The following is a 20,341-nucleotide window of genomic DNA, read 5'->3' on the forward strand; positions in this document are numbered from 1 at the left end:
AAATAAATCATAGTTTAGGTCAATTACTTTTCATTCTATGATGCCCGGTGCACAATTATATATATAGTATTCTATGTACAATTTTGTGACAACCAATGATGCACTAATTTTTTTATAAGTGAATTTTTTCGCTGAGCAAGGTAAATGTAATCAAAATTCTTTGTTGTTAATCAATTTTCTTGTTAACTGGAGCCTTTGCTAACTGAGGTTCTAATGTAAATGCATTTTTAAGGGTGTCCCTAATTACCCCAGGGGGATGTCCCTTTTTACCCCGTCCAGCGGAAATGGCTGCCATTTTTTTTAATGAGATAGGCAAATTCTGTCAATTACGTTTTCAAGCTGACACCTGGGTGCAACTTTTATGTAAGTAAAATTTTTCAATACAGCAAATATTTTTTTTTGCTCCAGACCTTAGCAGAGGTACTTTTCCAAAATTGCACTTTTCACACTTTTCTTTAGCAATTTTTTAGAGATAGTAAATGTTCGATTTCTTGATTAGCTTTATACATAATAGATAGTAAAAATGTTGAAGTTTACGGCACTATTTTTAGTTTTGCAATATCTTGATTAGTTTAGGTGCTACAACATTTCTATGAAATGTGGGACGCGTGTCCCTATTTACCCCACCCATCCCTTTTTACCCCGTTTGACGGTATGTCTCAAAAGTTACCTATTACTTGAGGTTACCTGCCTACATCCAAAAACCTGGCCAAAAATTTTTTTTCATTAGACAGAGCTTATTTCCCAAACAGGATTAACTATTTTGTGACCCTTCTTTACATAGGTTTTCTTTAAAAATTAGCCAGAAATTCATTATTTGCAGAAGATGGTTGCCACAAACACTGAAGTGACAGGCAATGATTGTTCTAACATATTCTTTTGTCAAATTGAATTCAGTGAAATTATAATGCACACCATGGGCTGGTCCTTTCTTACCCCATGAAGGCTGCAATCCTGTCTTACCCCATTTGACTATATATATGTCTTGTAATACCTCAATACCTCATCTTGTGGAAATGGCCACCATTTTGCCTTTGATTGAGGTACTGTAGCAAGATGACTAGCTACATTCACACATCAAGGGTCTCTGCCTGCGGGCCCTAACATACAAGGTTGAGGAATAACAACATTCAAGATTTGTAGAGGGACACATTATGAATTTACATAANTGCCATTCGATAGCCCTCGCAAAGAGCTATAAAATGAGCCTAAACTTGTTTATGAAATGTTTCATCGTAAGAAGTTATTAACAAAAAACGCTCAAAACCGTCCCGAGTAGCCCCGGTTGACAGTAACCTAGATAATCCTGTCAAAAAATCTCTTGCAGGGCACTTTGCATACTTGTTCAGAGTTTCATGCCTGCTCATCTTCATAGCCTGAAATGGCTATAACTCTGAAGAACCGTTTCTCTTTCAATGTCGCACACATCTCCTGCTTTTCTTGCCATCCAAACTTTAATGTCCAGCTTCAGAGCTTGACTGGCTGCTCATCTCTTTGTAAAATATGGTAGTGCAATTTGATGACAAAAAAGTAGGCTTAGCATCAATGGAAGAAATGGGAGCAACTTCCTCACAGGGTTGAGTTTCTTTAGTCTCCTTAAACACCACCAAAGCAGCTGGGTCCCTGGAAAGTGCTTCTTGAATGGGGAACTCACAGACTGGACCAAGGATTAGGGTTTGCATACTAGTATCATCAGCTCCAAGCTCATCAGCAACCACAGGTGGAATACCCTTGTCATTTGAACAAGTGCTATAAATATCAGATGAATGTTGTTTTGGGCCATCAATCAAAGGTATCTGAGCATTAGCATGGACAAGCATTTTGTTGGAATTACTCAGACACAGATGCACGCCATCACAATTCACTTCAGCATCAGCAATACCGTAAAATGGGGTAACTTAGACTACTTTTTTTTAATGCCATTTTTTTACTAGCTAAATTAAATTTAAATTGAAACATGCAAAATACAGGTCTATACTCTAGCTTCACTCACCATAAATTGCTGGCTCCTGCCTCTCATAGTTTTTATGTAATTTAAAAAAAAGTGATGCTCTTTGTTAACCCAGCTTGTGGGGTATCTTAGACTGGGTGGTAAAATCAATTTTATTTTTTGGTAAAATAACTCCAAATAACTCCAGGTTTTGGTGCATTGTAGTAGAACTCTTCTAGTTACATATGCAAATGAAAAATTTGAGGAAAGTGTCATAGTTTGCAAATGGGGGCGCCGCCCCCGAATGGGGGAACTTAGACCACCTAATGTCAGCCGTGAAGGGGTAATATTGACCGGCTTGGAAATTAAGTTAAAATTACCATATATAAGACCCTGTAGAGTCTGAAACATAAAGAAAAAACATTAATAGGTGTATCAAACATGAAATATGTTATATATATATGGTAATTTTAAATCAATTTCCAAGCTGGTCTATGTTACCCCATCAGGGCTGACATTAGGTGGTCTAAGTTCCCCCGTTGGGAGGCTGCACCCCCATTTGCAAACTATGACACTTTCCTAAAATTTGTCATTTGCATACCGTCAACCAGGGCTACTCGGGACAGTTTTGAGCATTTTTTTGTTAATAACTGTTAATAACTTCTTAACTTCTTAATAACTTCATAAACAAGTTTAGGCTCATTTTATAGCTCTTTGCGAGGGCTATTGAATGGCATTGTCAAAAAAATTCCATATGCTATTCGTAAGGTGCCAGAAGCAAAAAAAGAGTGTCCCGAGTAGCCCCGTCGAACGGGGCTACTCGGGACACTGGGAATGAAACTTCATTTTAAAACACTTGAAGCATGCAGAGCATACTCTGTCTCTTATACACATCTAGATGTGTATAAGAGACAGGGCCTCACTCCCTCGCCCCTACCACTCAACATTATCGCAGCTCTGCTCAGGATACTGCAGCTCCCTGGTGTCCTATTCTGCCAGGATTGGACACTCTCCTAGCTCTGCTTGCCCAGAGTGCGGGGATCTCCTCCAGTCCATTCAGCACCTCTTTGCCTGCCCTGCCTTCCCCAAGTCTCTCAGCGTCTCCTCACTGTGGGACAGCCCCATGGAGGCAGTGGCTTTCCTGGCCACCCTCCCTGCCTTTGCCCATCTCCCTCCTCTTCCGGTGCTGGCTACCCCGCCCACCACCAGAGCCTCCCCCCCCCCTGGCGAGCATGATGGTCACAACAAACAACAACATCAACAGAGAGCACATTTTCTCGTCAACGAAAACGTGAAGTCACGGACGACAGACAGCTGGACAGATATGACGAGCACAATAGCGCTTTTTTCCATAAATGAGAAAATGCAATAAAAAAATAGGGGGGTGGGAGGGAAAATTGCAAAATTTACAAAAAAATGACCCTCCCACCCATAAAAATTAGAATTTAAAAAAAAAGCCATGGCAAATATCTAGATATGGTTTTTACGCATCAAATGATATGCATCTCAATGTTTAAGCTTGAAAATCCTGGGAGGAGAGGAGGAGATAGCTTTCTATGGTACCTATCCCTTTTGGCTGCTTTCTAAAATTTCATGTTTTCTTTTCCTTTTTTCTAATTGACTCAAACAAAAACATCCTATTTTTCTATTACATATGTGTACCAAGTTTCAAAGCAATCCATATGTAAATAACCAAGATAAAATTTGCATCAGACGCTCCCCTTAATGTTTGATTACAAGAGGCTTACACGGTGGTCATAGAATGGAAATACAATTACAGCAAGCGAGAGTACTAACAAAAATTTAATGACAAGAGTTCAATCAAGTGGAGCAAAGTTACAGTCTAATGATCCACACAACCTACGAAAGATGCGTTCTTATACTTTTCATCTTCAGTCATAGTTGGAGAATTGCGGTGACTTAAAACTAACAGAGCGGAAAAAATTGGCACGCTACAATAAGCAAATTCCGCCCATAAAGTTTCATGGCAATTTTATAATAAAGTTTCATGGCAATTTTATAATTCCATCTGAAATAATAACTCATTTAACCCTTAGATCTCAGATACATTAAAAGTTGTCAATACTATGCATAGCTAGTGACCAGTTACCAAGAAGACCCATCAGTTATGAAAGGGTTAAAATCAACATAGTATATTATGTATTTGATTGTTTACACATTTCTTAAAGTTTTTTTTTTTTACAAAATTACAAATCCCTTCTGGCTGCATTCAAACAAGTTATAGAAACATTTTGCTATGGCAACATGCAGCTCTGACTAGTCTTACTGGGATAGGATCCAGGTTATAGTGGCAAACCTATGATTTTTTAGAATCAGTTCATTTTTAATTTCCTCATCTACTCATAATTTTATTCAATTTATTATGTATGATAATGCTGGTATCTGAGATACTTTCATGGTCTACTTATAGGATTCAAAAATGAACTTGAGCCTTTAGGAAAAGTCTAAAAAGTTGCTGCTCTGCCATTGCCACTATGACTAGACTATGATCTAGGTAATATTGTAGTTGGAGAATCCTATTATAAAATATAAAGAATCCAGTTTCTATACTACTCAAATTGAATGAAAATTTTGTATAGTAGACAATATTGCCTGTCTTGCCTACTTGCAGTAAATTGTACCATTTTTATGGCACTCGTACTGTTAACTGTTATAAAAATTTTGAAAAACAATACATTTTTGCCTGCAATTTTTTTTAAATTGTCCATAAAATGACTACAATAACTTGTCATTTCTGGGAAATTTCTACTTGATATTCCACATTGCTTTGTTCATAGCTATGTTCTATTAAACATTATTTTAAAATGAAAAATTTGAGTACTTTGCTTCACCTTCACTTCAGTCTAAAAAGAGGATAAGCAAATAATTAAAAAGCTTAAGCTCCCATACCTGGTTTTTATTTCATTCATTACCTCAACAAAATTCCACCTGGATCCACCATGATTATTTTATTCACTATCTGAATTCAGTAAACCCTCAAACCTCAACTTGGGTCATGTTTCTCAAGCCTTCAAGTCTTCAACTTCAAGTAGGTAGCCTACCTACAATCTTACAAACCTCAAGGGCCAACTTGCCAAGGCACAAATACGGAATGTATGACATGTACAAACAAGGTACATCAGCCACTCACGATCCTCGATATAAACTTACTTCTCTTGCTGCGGCTCGTTGCTTTTGTTCGCACAGACTTCTTTTTAGAAGGAGAAACCATGGTCCGCTCTAGAGTGCGCCTGAGGTAGAGGCAAAGCCAGTGTCTCGCACATTGGTAAACGTAGCTAGAGAAAGAGCGGCCACATTTGATACAGCAACTAGTTCTTTACTTCAGTCAAACTTGCTGATATAGTAGATTAAATTGGATGGCAAATTTACAAAGGTAACACTTGTTTATAGTATTAATATATTTTTATCGTTACTGCGAATCTAAGACGATAAAATAGAAAACTTCGTAAACAGCACTAATCTCTCACGCACCAACCACACTCACTGAGGTCTAAACCATTACTGCCATCTGTTGGTAAACTTTAGCTGTCAAAGCTACGGCGAAGCCTCGAACCACTCTAGTTTGTCGTAGTTACAACAGAACGACAATGCCATCTAGTGAGTTATTAATGTAAAAACAGATGTCTAATAACACAGCGATCACATAATGCATGAGTAGTAGATTAATTTGGCTATTAATATGATTTTATGAAAATTTGTATAATTTAAGAGGGTGTTTATCAACGAATTACGTGATAATATATGAGATTCAAATAGAAAAATTTGATTGGCATGACGCCAATCGTGCTATCCTTTAAGCATATGCAAAATATTTAACAGATTTTCATATAAAAATGTGAGGTGCATGATAAACGAATTTCAATTAACTACTTAGACGTTATGAACGAAAGTCATACGCAATAACAACAATAACGTGTACTCTCAATGGAATACAAGCTGTGTGAAAGTTTCATCCGCAACATAATGTGTAATGTTGTGGGTGCAAACCAAAACAACATGTATGTTCAGCAATGAGTTTGAATAGAATTATTGTGCAAGTTGAATTTTCATTCGCAAATGGTTAAAAGTAATGATTATTGCAACGCATATATAAGGACTATCTGACACTTTTAATAACAGAAATTAGTAACTAGTTTTGGAATCATAACGAATTTTACGGAGTTTTGAAGCTACTAAATTAAAGGGTTTATTGGACTATAAAATTACGAACCGTATTAATTGATTAGATAACATGTGCTCCGGGTGAGCATGTAATATAAATATTGCCTATGTGAATGAAAAGCATTGCAATTGTAGAACAACTATACTACTCAAACCTATGGGCTTTGAGTTTGGCCGTCCATGTGCAAATATACTTGTTTCATGTAAGAACAGCCAGACGGAATGAAAGAGAGCTAAAGCAAAAACCCCTCTACTGGCTGCTGCTGCTGCTAGGAGATTGAGCGCTCTGGTGGTGGTGATGCCAGTGATGGTAATGTTTTGGTGTTGCGGCGGTTATAACACAGGGGAGGATCAGGGGGCGGTGGGAGTGCAAGAAGCAAAGCCGCGCCACTGCGTGCACATGTAGGGTACGCAGCTCATGGCTTCGACGAACAAGGGAGTAAGGCAAGCAGCCAGCTTATACAGTACAGCGAGGCAGCTACAAAACAAACAACTAGTCGTTTCAATGCTCACCGTTGGCCGGTGGTTTAGTGTTGCTGATTGCACTAATATTACCGACAACTAAATGCTAATATAGTTTCGGGCTAAACACAATATTTGGTGCATCTAAATATATTTTGATCAGCACTCGTACAAAGAAATGTTGTGATGAATGGGCAAAATAAGCAAACCCTAAGCCCTTATTATGGAATAGAACTTTTCGTGACTTGATTCCACAAAGTAACCGGCCTTTTGAACCTGATATTTCCATAACTGTCAATTGTTCCCTGATTGTTGTTTCCATAACTGATAATGATAGCCTGGTCCGGAAGGTTTTAGGTATTTCAAGACTGAACATATGCTCCTTATTGCTATATTTTCAGTGAGGGATGCTATTTGATTGTCCACTTAAATTATTGGTAATCATGATATATTATTGATATTATTAAAATTTCTTTTGACAAGCTGCGTAAGTAAGTTTATACATTATTGTATTGTTGCTTTTTCGTTAGCCGAACCCAAATCTCATGTTGTCTGAACCCACAAACTCTAATTGGCTGCATTAACAAACTCATACAGAGAATTTGGAATTTCTTCTATATCTGCAATTTATGTTTATAACCATCGACAGATAGTTTGTTAGAGTAAATAAGGGGTATAAAGAAAGCGTCAGTTTAATGATGCGACGCCTTACCCAATTAAAATTATTAAATGTACAAGCTAGGAAAAATTCCTTATAGACGCCTTCAAGCAATTCAGCGAAGAAGACCTTTAATTAAAACGACACAGGACAGAACCAAATTTACTGCAAGGCCCTTTGATCATAACTCAAGCGCTAAGAAATCTCGGTCATCACACATCATAGCGCGGCCTTCATCACTAATGTCGCCACCCTGGACGCGACGTCTCTGGCGCATCCCCACATGAGCGTCACCCCACAGCCGGAGTGTCCGTAGTTGTGTATCACCTTCAGAATAAACTTACGTCAGACTCATGTGAAACTATTCTGGCACATTATTCTTGAGCATTCCTATTACTAATGATTTGAATGTAAAATTTAATCAAATTTTGTCCTATAAGTATAAACATGTCAGTCCCATTTTGCCATCAAACGATTCATAACATATGTTTAATCCCGATAATCCGATTTCCTTTATCAATTATATTAGCGAATTAATGAAGCAAATAGTATTTTGGTTAAAATATGAGTTACGTACCATCTACACGTCATAATCATCTAATCGCTACTGCAACACAAACTAGGAAATGCTAGCTGTAGACCTAATACCGCGCGTGGTCATAGTTTTGCTCACCGGCACCGCGCGGCCGGAAGTCATCACAACGTCTTCCTCGAGCCGCACTCCCGCCTTCCTGTAGGGGCGCAGGCCCACGGCGCTGCCCAGCACCTCCGCGTCCTGGTCACGGACGTTATTAACAGATTCTCACATTCCCAAACACAATCGCAACGATAAGGTATTTCTTTATTTACCTTTATTGACAATTTACTTGCATTTTTTATCAAACTTCGTGTATTCACGGGTGCCAACTTAAATTAAAATCATATTACGACAATAAAAATTACATAAGTGCGGATTCTGTTTAATGCGAGCTATAACACATTATGAAAAACCTGTATGAAGTGTTAATATTTAATTGTAATGCAGTACCAGGCAGCCAAATTTTCTAGGCATCTATCAGGGTTGTGTGGAGTTCGAACCTTGAGCGAGGGATCAAGCTCACAGCATCGCTTCAAGATCTGCCGCGCGGTGTCGGCGTTCACAGTCAAGTCCCATTCGCCCTCGTCCAGCGTGCCTCCGAGCACCACGCAGTCTGTACTGCATTGACCAGACACTTTATTAGCCTACCGCATTCTCAACAATTAACAATTAGTCTTCAATAATGAAAATCTGCCACATTATTGGCCTTCATCATTCTCAAAAGTTACGATTGGTCTGCAATAATGAAAAGTAGGAAATTACGTTGGGGGACTAAGGGGTGGTATAGCAAGGGTTTGTACTTCTCATAACGAACATTATCGAATGCTTAGTATGGGCTATTGAAAGATAAAATGTGAGATAATTTGGATCCTCTTTAGAAGTGAATATTTAAATTCTCTTCTCACGAAAAAATACAGAACTATTAAAAATTCTTTGTAGATAGAATTGCTCTAAATTCTACTTCACTTCTAAAGATTCTCTATAGAAGTTAACATTTAAATTCTCTTCTCTTGACATTTAATGGAGCTGTAATTGATGGCTTCTGCAAACGTGTAACGAGTTTTGATCGTCTTTTTATTTATTTTTCTTTAAATTGCAGCTGTTATGTCTACTTTTATACTAAGTTACAGAATTTTCTGCAGAGCTCTTCCTTTTTGTAAATGATTAATTATCAATATTTCGATCTACAATTCAATATTTTTCTGTGAATTCCAAAACATCAACAGTGAATTGCACAACATCAGAACATCAGCGTGCCTACAGATCACTTCAGAATAGCGTTTCAGCGAAAGAGTGAAAGAATAGCAATATAATAGCTTAATATAATAGCTATAAATGCAGAGTTAAAGAACAGCTACAGTTAATAGATTGACTGAACTATAATTACTTGGGTATGATGTAGGCGTGAGTAGATTTACTTTCATCAATAAGGAAGGAAGTGACCCAAGGGGCGCGTACCCGCACGACCTGCCCTCTCACAGGGACCACCGAGAGGTCCGGCACCAGCACCCGGGCCCCGATCCCGCTGCAGTTCACAACAACATCCGCGTCAGGAGCGGCTTCGTCCAGAGATTTCAGGCGGCGCTGCGAAGGAAGTAATATTTCTAATTTAAAATTAATAATAATAATAATATTAATTAGAATAATTTCTAATTTAATTGACTATGCCATATCGCGAAAAGAAATATATTTGCATGTGTGAGATACGTAGACCTTATACTGAATCTTCCAGCCACCAATCCCAAGTGAATTAAAAAAATTGTGTAAATTACTTTAAAGTTGAAGAAAGTTAGGCACTGAATATTTATAACAATGATTCTAAGTTTCAGGTTTTCTCTTTTTATTTAGCTATTAAATTACTTACGTTTATTATCTTGCCACCCTTCTCTTCGACTATGGCTTTCAATTTCGGTAAAAATATAGACGGCTGGGCAACCCACGTAGTGAAGGAATATCCAAACCTTCAGAAGAAATAAATTAAAACATAAACAACATAACGATCTTATCGTTACAACATGACATATCGTTGCATAACAACATAACGATCTTATTCTCATATTAAAACATAACGATCTTATCGTACTTATGTTAATGGTAATGAGAGTGAACAATCGAACACAGATTATATTTTTCTAAGCGAAAAACAATTCAATGAGAATTGAAAACCCCATGAGAGTTCTTTCGAATTAATCAAAGACCTTGTCGTCAACGTTATGTCTCAACTAAGCCATGACAAATAAAAACTCACACATAGCAGGGTGAAATTTGTTGGCATTCACTCATCGAATATTCCAGAAATTGCGCCGGAATGTTACTCCAGGAAGGAATTTGTGAAGGACTATCAGAGAAAGTATGTCCAGGCACCATCCTCACTCCCCATTCCTCCCCACTCTGGAACCACTGGTGGAATTGGTCCCACGTCCCCTTCGCCCACTTGCTGTGAGGACAAAGAAAAACCTTGTCAGAAGTCATGTACTCGTATTTTGAAGCCTGCATAAAAGGCCTGCATGAAGCTTGCACGTACTTGGAACATCGACGAAATTAAGAGTCCACGTCACCGCCAGTGAGGTCGAGTGACTGAACTGATTCCTAAGCATTTCTTGGAGGAGGTTAGCGCCTGTAACTCCACTCACGAATGATATAAGGGCCTGCATTTCTTCTTGTCACTTTGCGGAAGGAAGAAAATTGTATAAACTGCTGTCCTTACAGTGCACGCTTTTTAGATAATGTTTCCCCGATTCGGAATAAATTTTGTTTACTTAGTGGCACGGCAATAACTCCATAATGAGCCTCTTGATTGGTATTTGCGAAAGAAAACTAGAGAAGCGAATGATGACGGCCAGTCTCTTGGATCTTTTGAGGGATTTCAGGACAATGGATGTAATATGCAAGCTGCAATTGCCAATTCCTGATGTGGCTCCTTCAAACGGCTTCTATGTTTGGACTGAGCGTGAGTGCAAAGACATTGCCAGCGGTCGGCCAAAGCATGTTGGCTCCGGCCAGCCGCTGGCTAGTCATCGGCAATCAGCCCCTTGCCAGTACAGAAGCCACGCGTATCTTCTTACAAGGGTAACGAGTTTGTGGGTTCAAACTGAACGAACCACGCAGGGATTTCATTTGGAAGTATTGAATATAGCACTGTGAACAGGACTCTAGAGGTAGTAAATAGCAATTGGCTGTGATTCAAATCGTGTTTCAGTGTTACTATAAGTGCATGACAGTATAATATGAAAGAATATTTTCCAAGCTGGATGGCTTGTAGCATTGAATACAAGACACAACGTTATTCCAGCCAATTCGATCTTCTCGACATTTAAAACAGTTCGAACTCATGTTCACTCAATTGTTAAACTAAGTAAAAACATAGATGGCATACTCATACTAACAGGATGTCTTTCTCGTTGCTGTTGCCGACGAGGAAAGGCTCCCAGAGACCAGCAGCGACATCACCTGGCCACACGGATGGAGGAAATATAAGATAACAATGAACAGCGTACATAAGACCTACTAACACCATCAACAAGATGATAGGCTATGTTAATTAAACACTGGAAAATCTGGTAGAAAAATTGTGTGTTGTGCATGATCAATCTTTTGCTTTTTATTGAATATGCTGCAAAAATAATTCCAGCTGGTATACATCACATTGGTTCATTTAGCATCGCATGCATAATGTTTCAAACTAATTTACTCATATACTGCTTAGAACTGCAATTCTTCTAAGCATTTCTACTGCTTAGAACTGCAATTAGTTCTAAGCAGTGTGTAAGTAATTTAACTTTGAAGCATTTTGTAAGGGATATTAAATGAACCAATGTAATATAATTGTATGAGCATATAAGTGCCAATAAATGCATGCAAACCTGTAGTGTCGGGGCTGAATGAATCACTGATGACAGTCACGCTGCAGTGAGGCAGCTGCTCGAGCACAGCGACGGCAGAGCTCAGCCCTGCCACTCCAGCACCGACCACCACGACGCGAGTAGGTCGCATGGTATTCAGTTTATTAAAACGCGACACTATCCTATAAACGTGTTCACTTCCAATAGCTAACAGCCAAAACAATTAGATCGATAACCTTTTGTGTCAAATTATATTATTCTAATGTATTCGATAGTGATAATCATGATCATGTACTAGTTTTCGTATCATCACAGACCTTTTTCCTGCAAACGGATAGGTAATTAAACACAAACCCTTTTCCTGATAATTTGCAGCAGCGTCATCTCCTGAAAAAAATGAAGAAATAATTGGAATGCGTCCTTCCATGCATGTAAGCGCAACTAAACTTCTGATTAAGCAAAAATTTAATCGCTTAAAGATAAAAAAATTTACAATTTCAATAGTAATATTTCAAAGACCTGTTCTATCATCCATCATCAATTAAAAAAATGCATGATTCAACACTAAATTATTAAAACCAAATACATATGACAGAACTTATCTTTTGTTTAATTTTGAGAGTTTGTTCGTGTGTTAGGGTTTGTGTTTCTGAAACCTGACACCGCTAATAGTGGTTCTAGTCGGGATGCTTATCGGGTCGGGGTATTACATGAAACTGAAATTTCATTCCTTGTATGAGAAAGGGAAAGGATTGAGTAAAAAATCACATTCAATTGATATGAACAAATATAATTTAAAATATGCTAAATGTTTTTTCATCTTTTCTATCTTTTATAAACAATGTAGGTTTGAAACGGTCTCCATTTAATTAGAATGCGTACATAAGCTCTATTATTAATGGGATTATGGCTCAAGGGGATGACGTGATTTGGGATAACAGAATTAAAAATTACTGGAATAATCAAGTTTGTTATCGGCGTTGCCAGGCTTAGCCGTTTTTAACATATATTGACTATAGGCAGGTAAAATAAAACAAAGAAATATCTGTTAAATAAATCAAGCAAGCTGAAACTATAGTCGTCTTATAGGCCAAGTTTTCGTTTAAAAACATGAAAGGATTCCTAAAGCCTTAAATATGGAGCACCGGCGCTTCATGAACTGATGAAAGAGTGGATTCGAAATGTTTCCAGAAAAAATATGTAGAATTTATTTTGCTACTGAAATTTCATTTATTTTTGGCTAACAGTTTTTCAACTGTGTAGCGCAGTCGGCACCGAAGTTTCTTCATGCACCAGAGTACACATTGCGATGTTACGAACCACTTATCCAGACGAAACAGAAAGACGCCCCGTGCCAAGCTCGCCCCTATAAAGACGTGAACCGGCCAGATTCTGACCAGAAACTGGCTCACAGAGCTGGGATGGAACCTGCACCTCTCTGCTCGAATCTTGGTACTCTGAACTGTAACCACTGGGCCACAATTAGTTTATGTAGAATTCGAAATGTTTCCAGAAAAAATATGTAGAATTTATTTTGCTACTGAAATCTTAGTAATTTTCTGATTGAGGCAATACTCTACCTTAATATTCGATCCCATGTCATGCACACGATTAAAATTACAGGTTTATATTATTTATAGGAAACTATGCGTGCAGTAAGATGAAAGAAATTAAGATTGATAATCACAATCGAAGGATGAACGATTTTAGATATATCAAATGTGATTTAGCTGTTTTATAAAATTTCATTTATTTGTGGCTAACAGTTTTTCAAGGGTTCGATGCCAACTGTATAGCGCAGTCTGCACCGAAGTTTCCTCATGCACCAGAGCACACATTGCGATGTCGTGAAGCACTTCTCCAGACGAAACAGAAAGAAGCCCCATGCAAAGCTCGCCCCTAAAGACGTGTACCGGCGAGCTCCTCAGTACAGTATACCTGCTGTAGGGAAGAAAAAACTCCTCTACTGGAAACCAATATTAGACCAAATAGTAATCTCATTTTTCAATAAAGTTAATTTTACTGGCCACACACCTTACATTTCCAAGTAGATTTCGCTCGACGAGTTAGAAAAAACGGCGGGTTTTATGGAGAACCGATAAAAATTTTCTTCATCGTTGTTCCGACGGAGTCTCAAATAAAGATATTTATCAGCTTCTGTTTATATTTCATTCCATCAGCAAGACTAGTCACAGGGGACCAGCACACCCCGTTTGCATTAATATGTTTAGAATAATAATTATAGCGGTTTCAACGATTAGCAGGCCGTAGGTCTGTCGCCGATTCGTATCATCAGAGCATTTTGCAGTCACGAACTCGCGACTCACGGCCCGGCCTCCTCGCCGATTCTGACCAGAAACTGGCGCACAGAGCTGGGATGGAACCAGGGAGGCTCATTATGAAATGCGCCTTACAGCAATGAGTTGGGAATAAATATTAATAAACTTTCACGTCAAAACAATATAAAAATCCTTCACTACTTGAACGGCAATATGTAGAAGTAATTTTCACGGTTTCTGTTTATGCAAAAAGTTCAAAGTTTATATACTTCATTATAGCAGGAGGCGTTTGCCAATAAAAAGTTGCAGTACCGATGAAAAATTCAAACGGCATTTCACTTGCGTCAAGTTGGGTCAACCTACCAAGTGAATGAATGCCAGAGGCCCAACTACGGCAAAGCTCAGCTAGGGTACGTGCGTCGTGGTAAATTTATGACAATGTAACAAGAAATTTATCAGAGATATCAGTTTATATTATCACCATATAGCTGATATGCGAGCATCTCTATGAACTACGTTGATGCCTGACCGATTTGAGACCATGTTCCATATGCGATGCGCTAGAAAATAGGAGAGAAACAGTGCAATACAAGATGAAACCAATCACAATTCACTGCTAATACGAACACAAACATCGCACTCTTCCCGTGAATGCAGCCGGCATACTGAGACATGCATTGCAAGCTTGCAATGCTTACTTGCTTAGTATTGAAATCTGATAAAGAAAGTTTTGTTATCTTTTTCCCACACGAGAACACGACCTACACGAGTGCTCCTGAAGGTTTGATCAAGGGTCGAGAATGCATGTGACTATAATACGAATGGTACGTTTGGGTCTGACTGCGCGACTTACTTGCAGTCACTATATTTATTTCGCACAGCCATAAACATTGGTAATAACATCTTTGACAAAATTTGTATGAGATAATTGCCAAGTGTTCATTTGTGGGCGTAAAAATACTATCGCCAATGATAATATGACGCAATTTCGTAAATTCACAGTGAACAACGATACAAGTGATCTATTGTGCACTGGGAAAAATGTTCTTTCATGGATTAGTGCTTAAATTTTAACTCGGGGATATTTGAAACGAAATATCTTAAATACTAAAATATTCACTGCACTATTCACCTGAGAATGTAGACTATGAAGTTGGAGCAGAGAGGTAGGGGTTCGAGACCCGCAGCTAGTTGGAAAAATTCTAGTCGCGCGACATCATTACGGTTTCTTCGTGGTTAAGAACAGAAGAATTAGAGCGGAGAGTCCTGAGTTCGAAGTCATGCTTGCTTATATAATTATGTGATGCCATGGATAGGTTAGAGGTCAAACATAGCTCAATCTTCAACGCTGACACTGCAGTTTTATTCCTATTATTTCACCTCAATGTAGTTGTTTGAGCCAGGAGCTCTGCGTGAGACCTAACGAGCGCTTAACTAATCATTTTCCTTTCCGACAAAATACCATGGCATTTAGAAAATTCTTCTCCTCTCCTAGAAGTATGCTAACGCATGCCTCAACACGTCGCAAGTCCCATGGGTCTTGCCATGGGACTATTATTCCCAGAACCCCTGACCCCGCAATGCGGACGCTGGGTCCCAGTTGTAGGTTAAATGGTTATTTAAGCAGAGTACCCCTAGCTTTTCTTCTCGGTCTCGAGCTTTCGAGCTGATAATAATAATAATAATAATAGCGATTTCAGCGTTTATTAGGCCGTAGGCCTAGGCCTGTCGCCGATTCTTATCATCGCAGAACATTCACAGCTTGATGTGGTCTCGAAAACACAACTCAGTGCTCCAATTCTGCTGTGCTCAACCGCCCGGCCTCCTTGCCGATTCTGACCAGAAACTGGCGCACAGCGCTGGGATCGAACACGCGCCTCTCTCCAATCTTGGTACTCTGAGCTTTTAACCACTGGGCCACCCTGCCGTAACCACGGGGCCGCCCTGGAGGTGGCCTAGTGAAGGGGTGGCATTGTGGTGTGTTGCATTATTTATACTAACGTCTCTTGAAAGCGACCAGCGGTTTTAGTATCTCTCCGTCTTTTGCTGTTCTCCTTTCCATAATTGGTTAATTGTATGCATAAGGAGTTGACAATTCAAGGTATGCTGGACAATTTGAGGTTATGAATAATTTATAAATTGAACATTTTTGATGCTCGTTAACTGGCAGTCGGTATTTAGACCAACTGATAATTCTTAATCTCTTGCATTAAAAATATTGATCTAACGTAATGCTAATGGAATGCACGTCTCCAGTATCGAATGGATGTGACATTTAGTTTCATATGAAATATTAATTATTTAAAAATTCTTGGGTTCATGGCAATCTTAAAAGCGTTTCAATACCGCGGCCGCCTGAACCCGTTACCTGATATAAATTATCGATACAACTTAAGTTCTTGTGAGGTTGGAGGTACCTTTGATAAACAAAGCAAGTATTCAGTGAGGAGTGCAGGTATTTCAGTGATGAGTTTAGAAGAATTGATCTTAAAAAGTCTTGACATCCTGCGTCGGATACCTTACCCGTCCTGAGCATCAGCCAATTGGAGAAATTTTCGCCAACTGCACTTCATCTGGCATTAAGAGTGAACTAATTGAACTCATTTAACTGATAAATAATCTAAATTTATTGCATAAAAATCGAAATCCAATTGAAACCGAGTGAGGCTCGCGAAATGCATCGATCCAGTTGCCAATCGGTGTGAACTTGAGTTTCGTAAAATAGGTTGTTTACTATGCTACTATCAGGTGAATGAAGGCATTGAATTGCGTATCAAAGTATTATTAGGAATAATAATAATAGTATCAATTTTTATAAATCAGTGATGAATATATTTTGTTATAGTGATTTTTCCATTTAGGTTTAAAGCTTTTCGTTTACAGCAATATTTTTATAAGTTTTCATTATTTCGGGTAATAATTCATTGCATGTTTAAAGGCTCATTCTTGCCCGCATGTTTAGAGACGATCTGCATGGGGTGGACAACAAACGGCCCAACGCAATTTTAAATAGCCAGTTTGTGAAATACATATGTGCAAACTCGGTGAACATTCATAAGCCCGACCTTGTTGCATGAATATACTAGAGTGATTTACACAATCCAGTTGCCAATCGGTGTGAACTTGAGTTTCGTAAAAAAAGGTTATTTACTATGCTACTATCAGGTGAATGAAGGCATTGAATTGCGTATCAACGTATTATTAGGAATAGTATCAATTTTTATAAATCATTGATGAATATATTTTGTTATAGTAATTTTTCCATTTAAATTTAAAGCTTTCCGTTTTCAGCAATATTTATATAAGTTTTCATTATTTCGGGTAATAATTCATTGCATGTTTAAAGGCTCATTCTTGCCCGCATGTTTAGAGACGATCTGCATGGGGTGGACAACAAACGGCCCAACGCAATTTTAAATAGCCAGTTTGTGAAATACATATGTGCAAACTCGGTGAACATTCATAAGCCCGACCTTGTTGCATGAATATACTAGAGTGATTTACACAACGAATACCTCGCCGCATACGAACCATGCGCACAATTGCAGTTGAGAATTGTGAAGCTCGCATCTATGCACTAAATGTTTCTTCTACGTTGCCGAGACGTGCAATGACAGCTAATTTTTACCACTGTTACCAGATTACATGAACTGGAAAAATTCCAAGAATTTCACGCGGCACACGCAGTACTAACTGCTGTCAAAGTGTCAAGTCAGTCTGAGTGCGTGCGCGGTAAGGGCACTGGCAGGGTGGCATTGTGATGTGTTGCATTGTTAATACAGTATTTCACTAATAAGGATATGAGTCTCCTTTTCAACCCAATTGTAAACAAACAAAGAATTGTGGTTTACGTTAAATACACAAAAGTTTCAATTGCATCAAATTAAACAAGAAGCACTCATTACTGCGGAGGCAAAACAAAAGGCTGGGTTTAGAATTATAACATATTGATCATAACATATTGATCTCGGCGCTGAAGTGTAGGCCTGATGTTGCCTGTCGCCGATTCTTTTCCTTTTAGTGCCTTGTTCACAGAAGATCTAATATCGTTTCATTTGACCGGATAAGCCCGACCTTGTTGCATGAATATACTAGAGTGATTTACACGAAGAATAGAGAAACGCAGTCCCCCAGCAGTATCGAAAGCGATTGCCGTGGATGAAAAAAGCGTACCTCGTCGCACACGAACCATCCGAACAAATGCAGTTGAGAATTGTACAAGCACACATTCATGCACTAAATGTTTCCTCTACGTTGCCGAGACGTGCAATGACAGCTAATTTTGATCAGATTTACATGAACAGGAAAAATCACAAGAATTTCACGCGGTACACGCAGTACTAACTAACTGCTGTCAAATCAGTCTGCGTGCGTGGCAAGTGGACAGGCAGGGTGGCATTGTGATGTATTGCAATGTTAATACAATATTTCACAATAGATTAATTTTTATAAGTGTTATGCGTGGTTCAGTTGATGTGAGAGATAGATTCATTATGAAATAAATAGAAAATGCATCATGCGTCTCAAATAAAAAATCGGCAGATGAAAAATTTCTTACCAAGTTTTCCAAAGCTGAATCCGAATAAGTATTTATTAATTATGACGAGATTTCGGGATTTGTTCTGATTTCACCCAGTAAGTGGGAAGTGGCTAATACTTAGCCTTCTCAAAATACTGAAAGAAACTAATAAAATTCGGAGAGCTTTTTTTAGCATAATTTGAATGCAAAAATTATATGTATATTGGTTTGCCTTAGGGGTTCACAAGTTGCTAAATTTATCCACGTTTACAGTTTCCTCGAAAACGGCAAAATTTGTCACGGAAGTGTCGGTATTGCTCTATCGACCAGAAAAATCACTACGAAAATGCACATTATAACACATCACTCCACATCAAGGAAAACTGAACTTCAAAATAATAAAAAAATCACCAAATCGACATTTCGCAAAACTCCCCACTAAACTCGCGGATTCAAGCGCAAAAAAAAAGAGACTATCGAGCAGTTTGCTCTACTCAAAAGCTCATATAATTCCCTTGATTCTAAACGGGATTTGTGACGATGCAGTCCTCGGCATATCGGTATCAATTAGTAATGTTTTTAATTTAATGCCAAACTTGTTCAGAATTGATTGAGTTTCAGCTGTTGATTTACTCAAATGATGCGTTTTTCCATTCTATTTAAACACTAACCGCTGCAAAATCTTTAATAATTTCTTCCGCGATGTTTCGATGTTAATTACTTCTGTTGTAGTCTGCCACTAGAGCTTTGGCACCTGCCACGTAGTTGTATGCTAAGTCACTGAGCCGCGTACATCTTCCACAGTCCACTCCACAGTGAGCACAGGCCACTGAGCTGCGTGCACATGCCTCTGAGCTGCGTGCACATGCAGTTGCTATCACGTGCCACTGAACAAACTTATTCTGAACCTATAATGAACTTCAACTTCTTCGTACAATCTCACCGCACTTCCCTCTCTCCGTCACATGGTCGCCTCACTTCCCTCTCTCCGTCACAGTCGTAACACTTCCCTCTCTCCGCCACAGTCGTAACACTTCCCTCTCTCCGCCACACTCTCCGTCACAGCCAATGGCCAGTTCTCAGATCTCCAGGAGACAAGCCAATAACATTACAAGAATAAGCTACAAGACAAATTTGGCAAATTGTTCAACGCCAATACTACTACTACTACTACACTATGACTTAGTAACAACGAAGCAATAGTGCACAAGCTAACTGATGGGCTAAGAATTATTGGACACGGAATTGAAATTTTCGCCTTAATATAGAAAACGCACAAAACCCATTCACAGATGTACCTCTTTAATGAGCGAATAATTTATCTCACACGCATTACCATCAATGCCGATAACCGAGCAAAAACCACTACCGGCCTTCATTAGAAACGAGATATTTTATGAACAAAACTGGACCACATCTTTCTGCGCTATCAAAACAGCTTCGTAGTCATCATGCGGTTATTGAACTTTATAAATCGCGCTTCTGTCAGTATTAGACGATTTTTAGGGACAAGCGGCGAGCGAGGAATGTGTAGTTTCTGCTGAGTAGCGACTTATGTAGCATTGACGGTAAGAGGAGCTGTTGGAGCATGGAAACAATCAGTAATGGCATATTCAGTTTTTTACTTGAGCGAAATGCAGGGCCAGCAGATTTAATGATTGAGAAGTAATGCTCTTCTATTGCTGCGTGTTCAGCTATTAGTGAACATTTGAAGATAAGAGTTGTCTCATACTAGAGTTATGAATTGTTGAAATTCGAGCTCTCAAAAAGGTACCACTAAAATTATCTAGACTAAATAATAATGAATACAGCAGACTATTTGAATTTAAATCGACAACTTACCTCAGTCTTTTACTCATTGGCAGACCCAGACCGGTAGTTTCTTCAAGCTT

At 38.7% G+C, this 20,341-nt stretch overlaps 2 protein-coding genes across 2 annotated transcripts in view; both read right to left on the reverse strand.

Annotated features, from left to right (window-relative positions):
- The window catches only part of LOC108666373 (protein DBF4 homolog B-like), an 11,957-nt gene extending 6,523 nt beyond the window's left edge, over nt 1-5,434 (reverse strand). The window contains exon 1 of the mRNA XM_018153231.2: nt 5,102-5,434. Within this exon, the coding sequence (XP_018008720.1) occupies nt 5,102-5,162 (61 nt within the window). The 5' untranslated portion in view covers nt 5,163-5,434. The remainder of the gene's footprint in view (nt 1-5,101) is intronic.
- Nucleotides 5,435-6,706: 1,272 nt separating this feature from the next.
- Nucleotides 6,707-12,096, reverse strand: LOC108666366 (D-aspartate oxidase). The gene is made up of 8 exons (XM_018153221.2): nt 11,673-12,096; nt 11,196-11,259; nt 10,058-10,246; nt 9,674-9,770; nt 9,197-9,393; nt 8,310-8,427; nt 7,906-8,007; nt 6,707-7,559 (listed from the first exon to the last, which is right to left on the reverse strand). Exons 1-8 carry the CDS (start codon nt 11,800-11,802, stop codon nt 7,452-7,454), a joined length of 1,005 nt encoding a protein of 334 aa, XP_018008710.1. The 5' UTR covers nt 11,803-12,096; the 3' UTR covers nt 6,707-7,451.
- Nucleotides 12,097-20,341: the final 8,245 nt, after the last annotated feature.

The sequence above is a fragment of the Hyalella azteca genome, unplaced genomic scaffold (genome assembly GCF_000764305.2).
Source record: "Hyalella azteca isolate HAZT.00-mixed unplaced genomic scaffold, Hazt_2.0.2 contig12949, whole genome shotgun sequence".
Lineage (NCBI taxonomy): Eukaryota > Metazoa > Arthropoda > Malacostraca > Amphipoda > Hyalellidae > Hyalella > Hyalella azteca.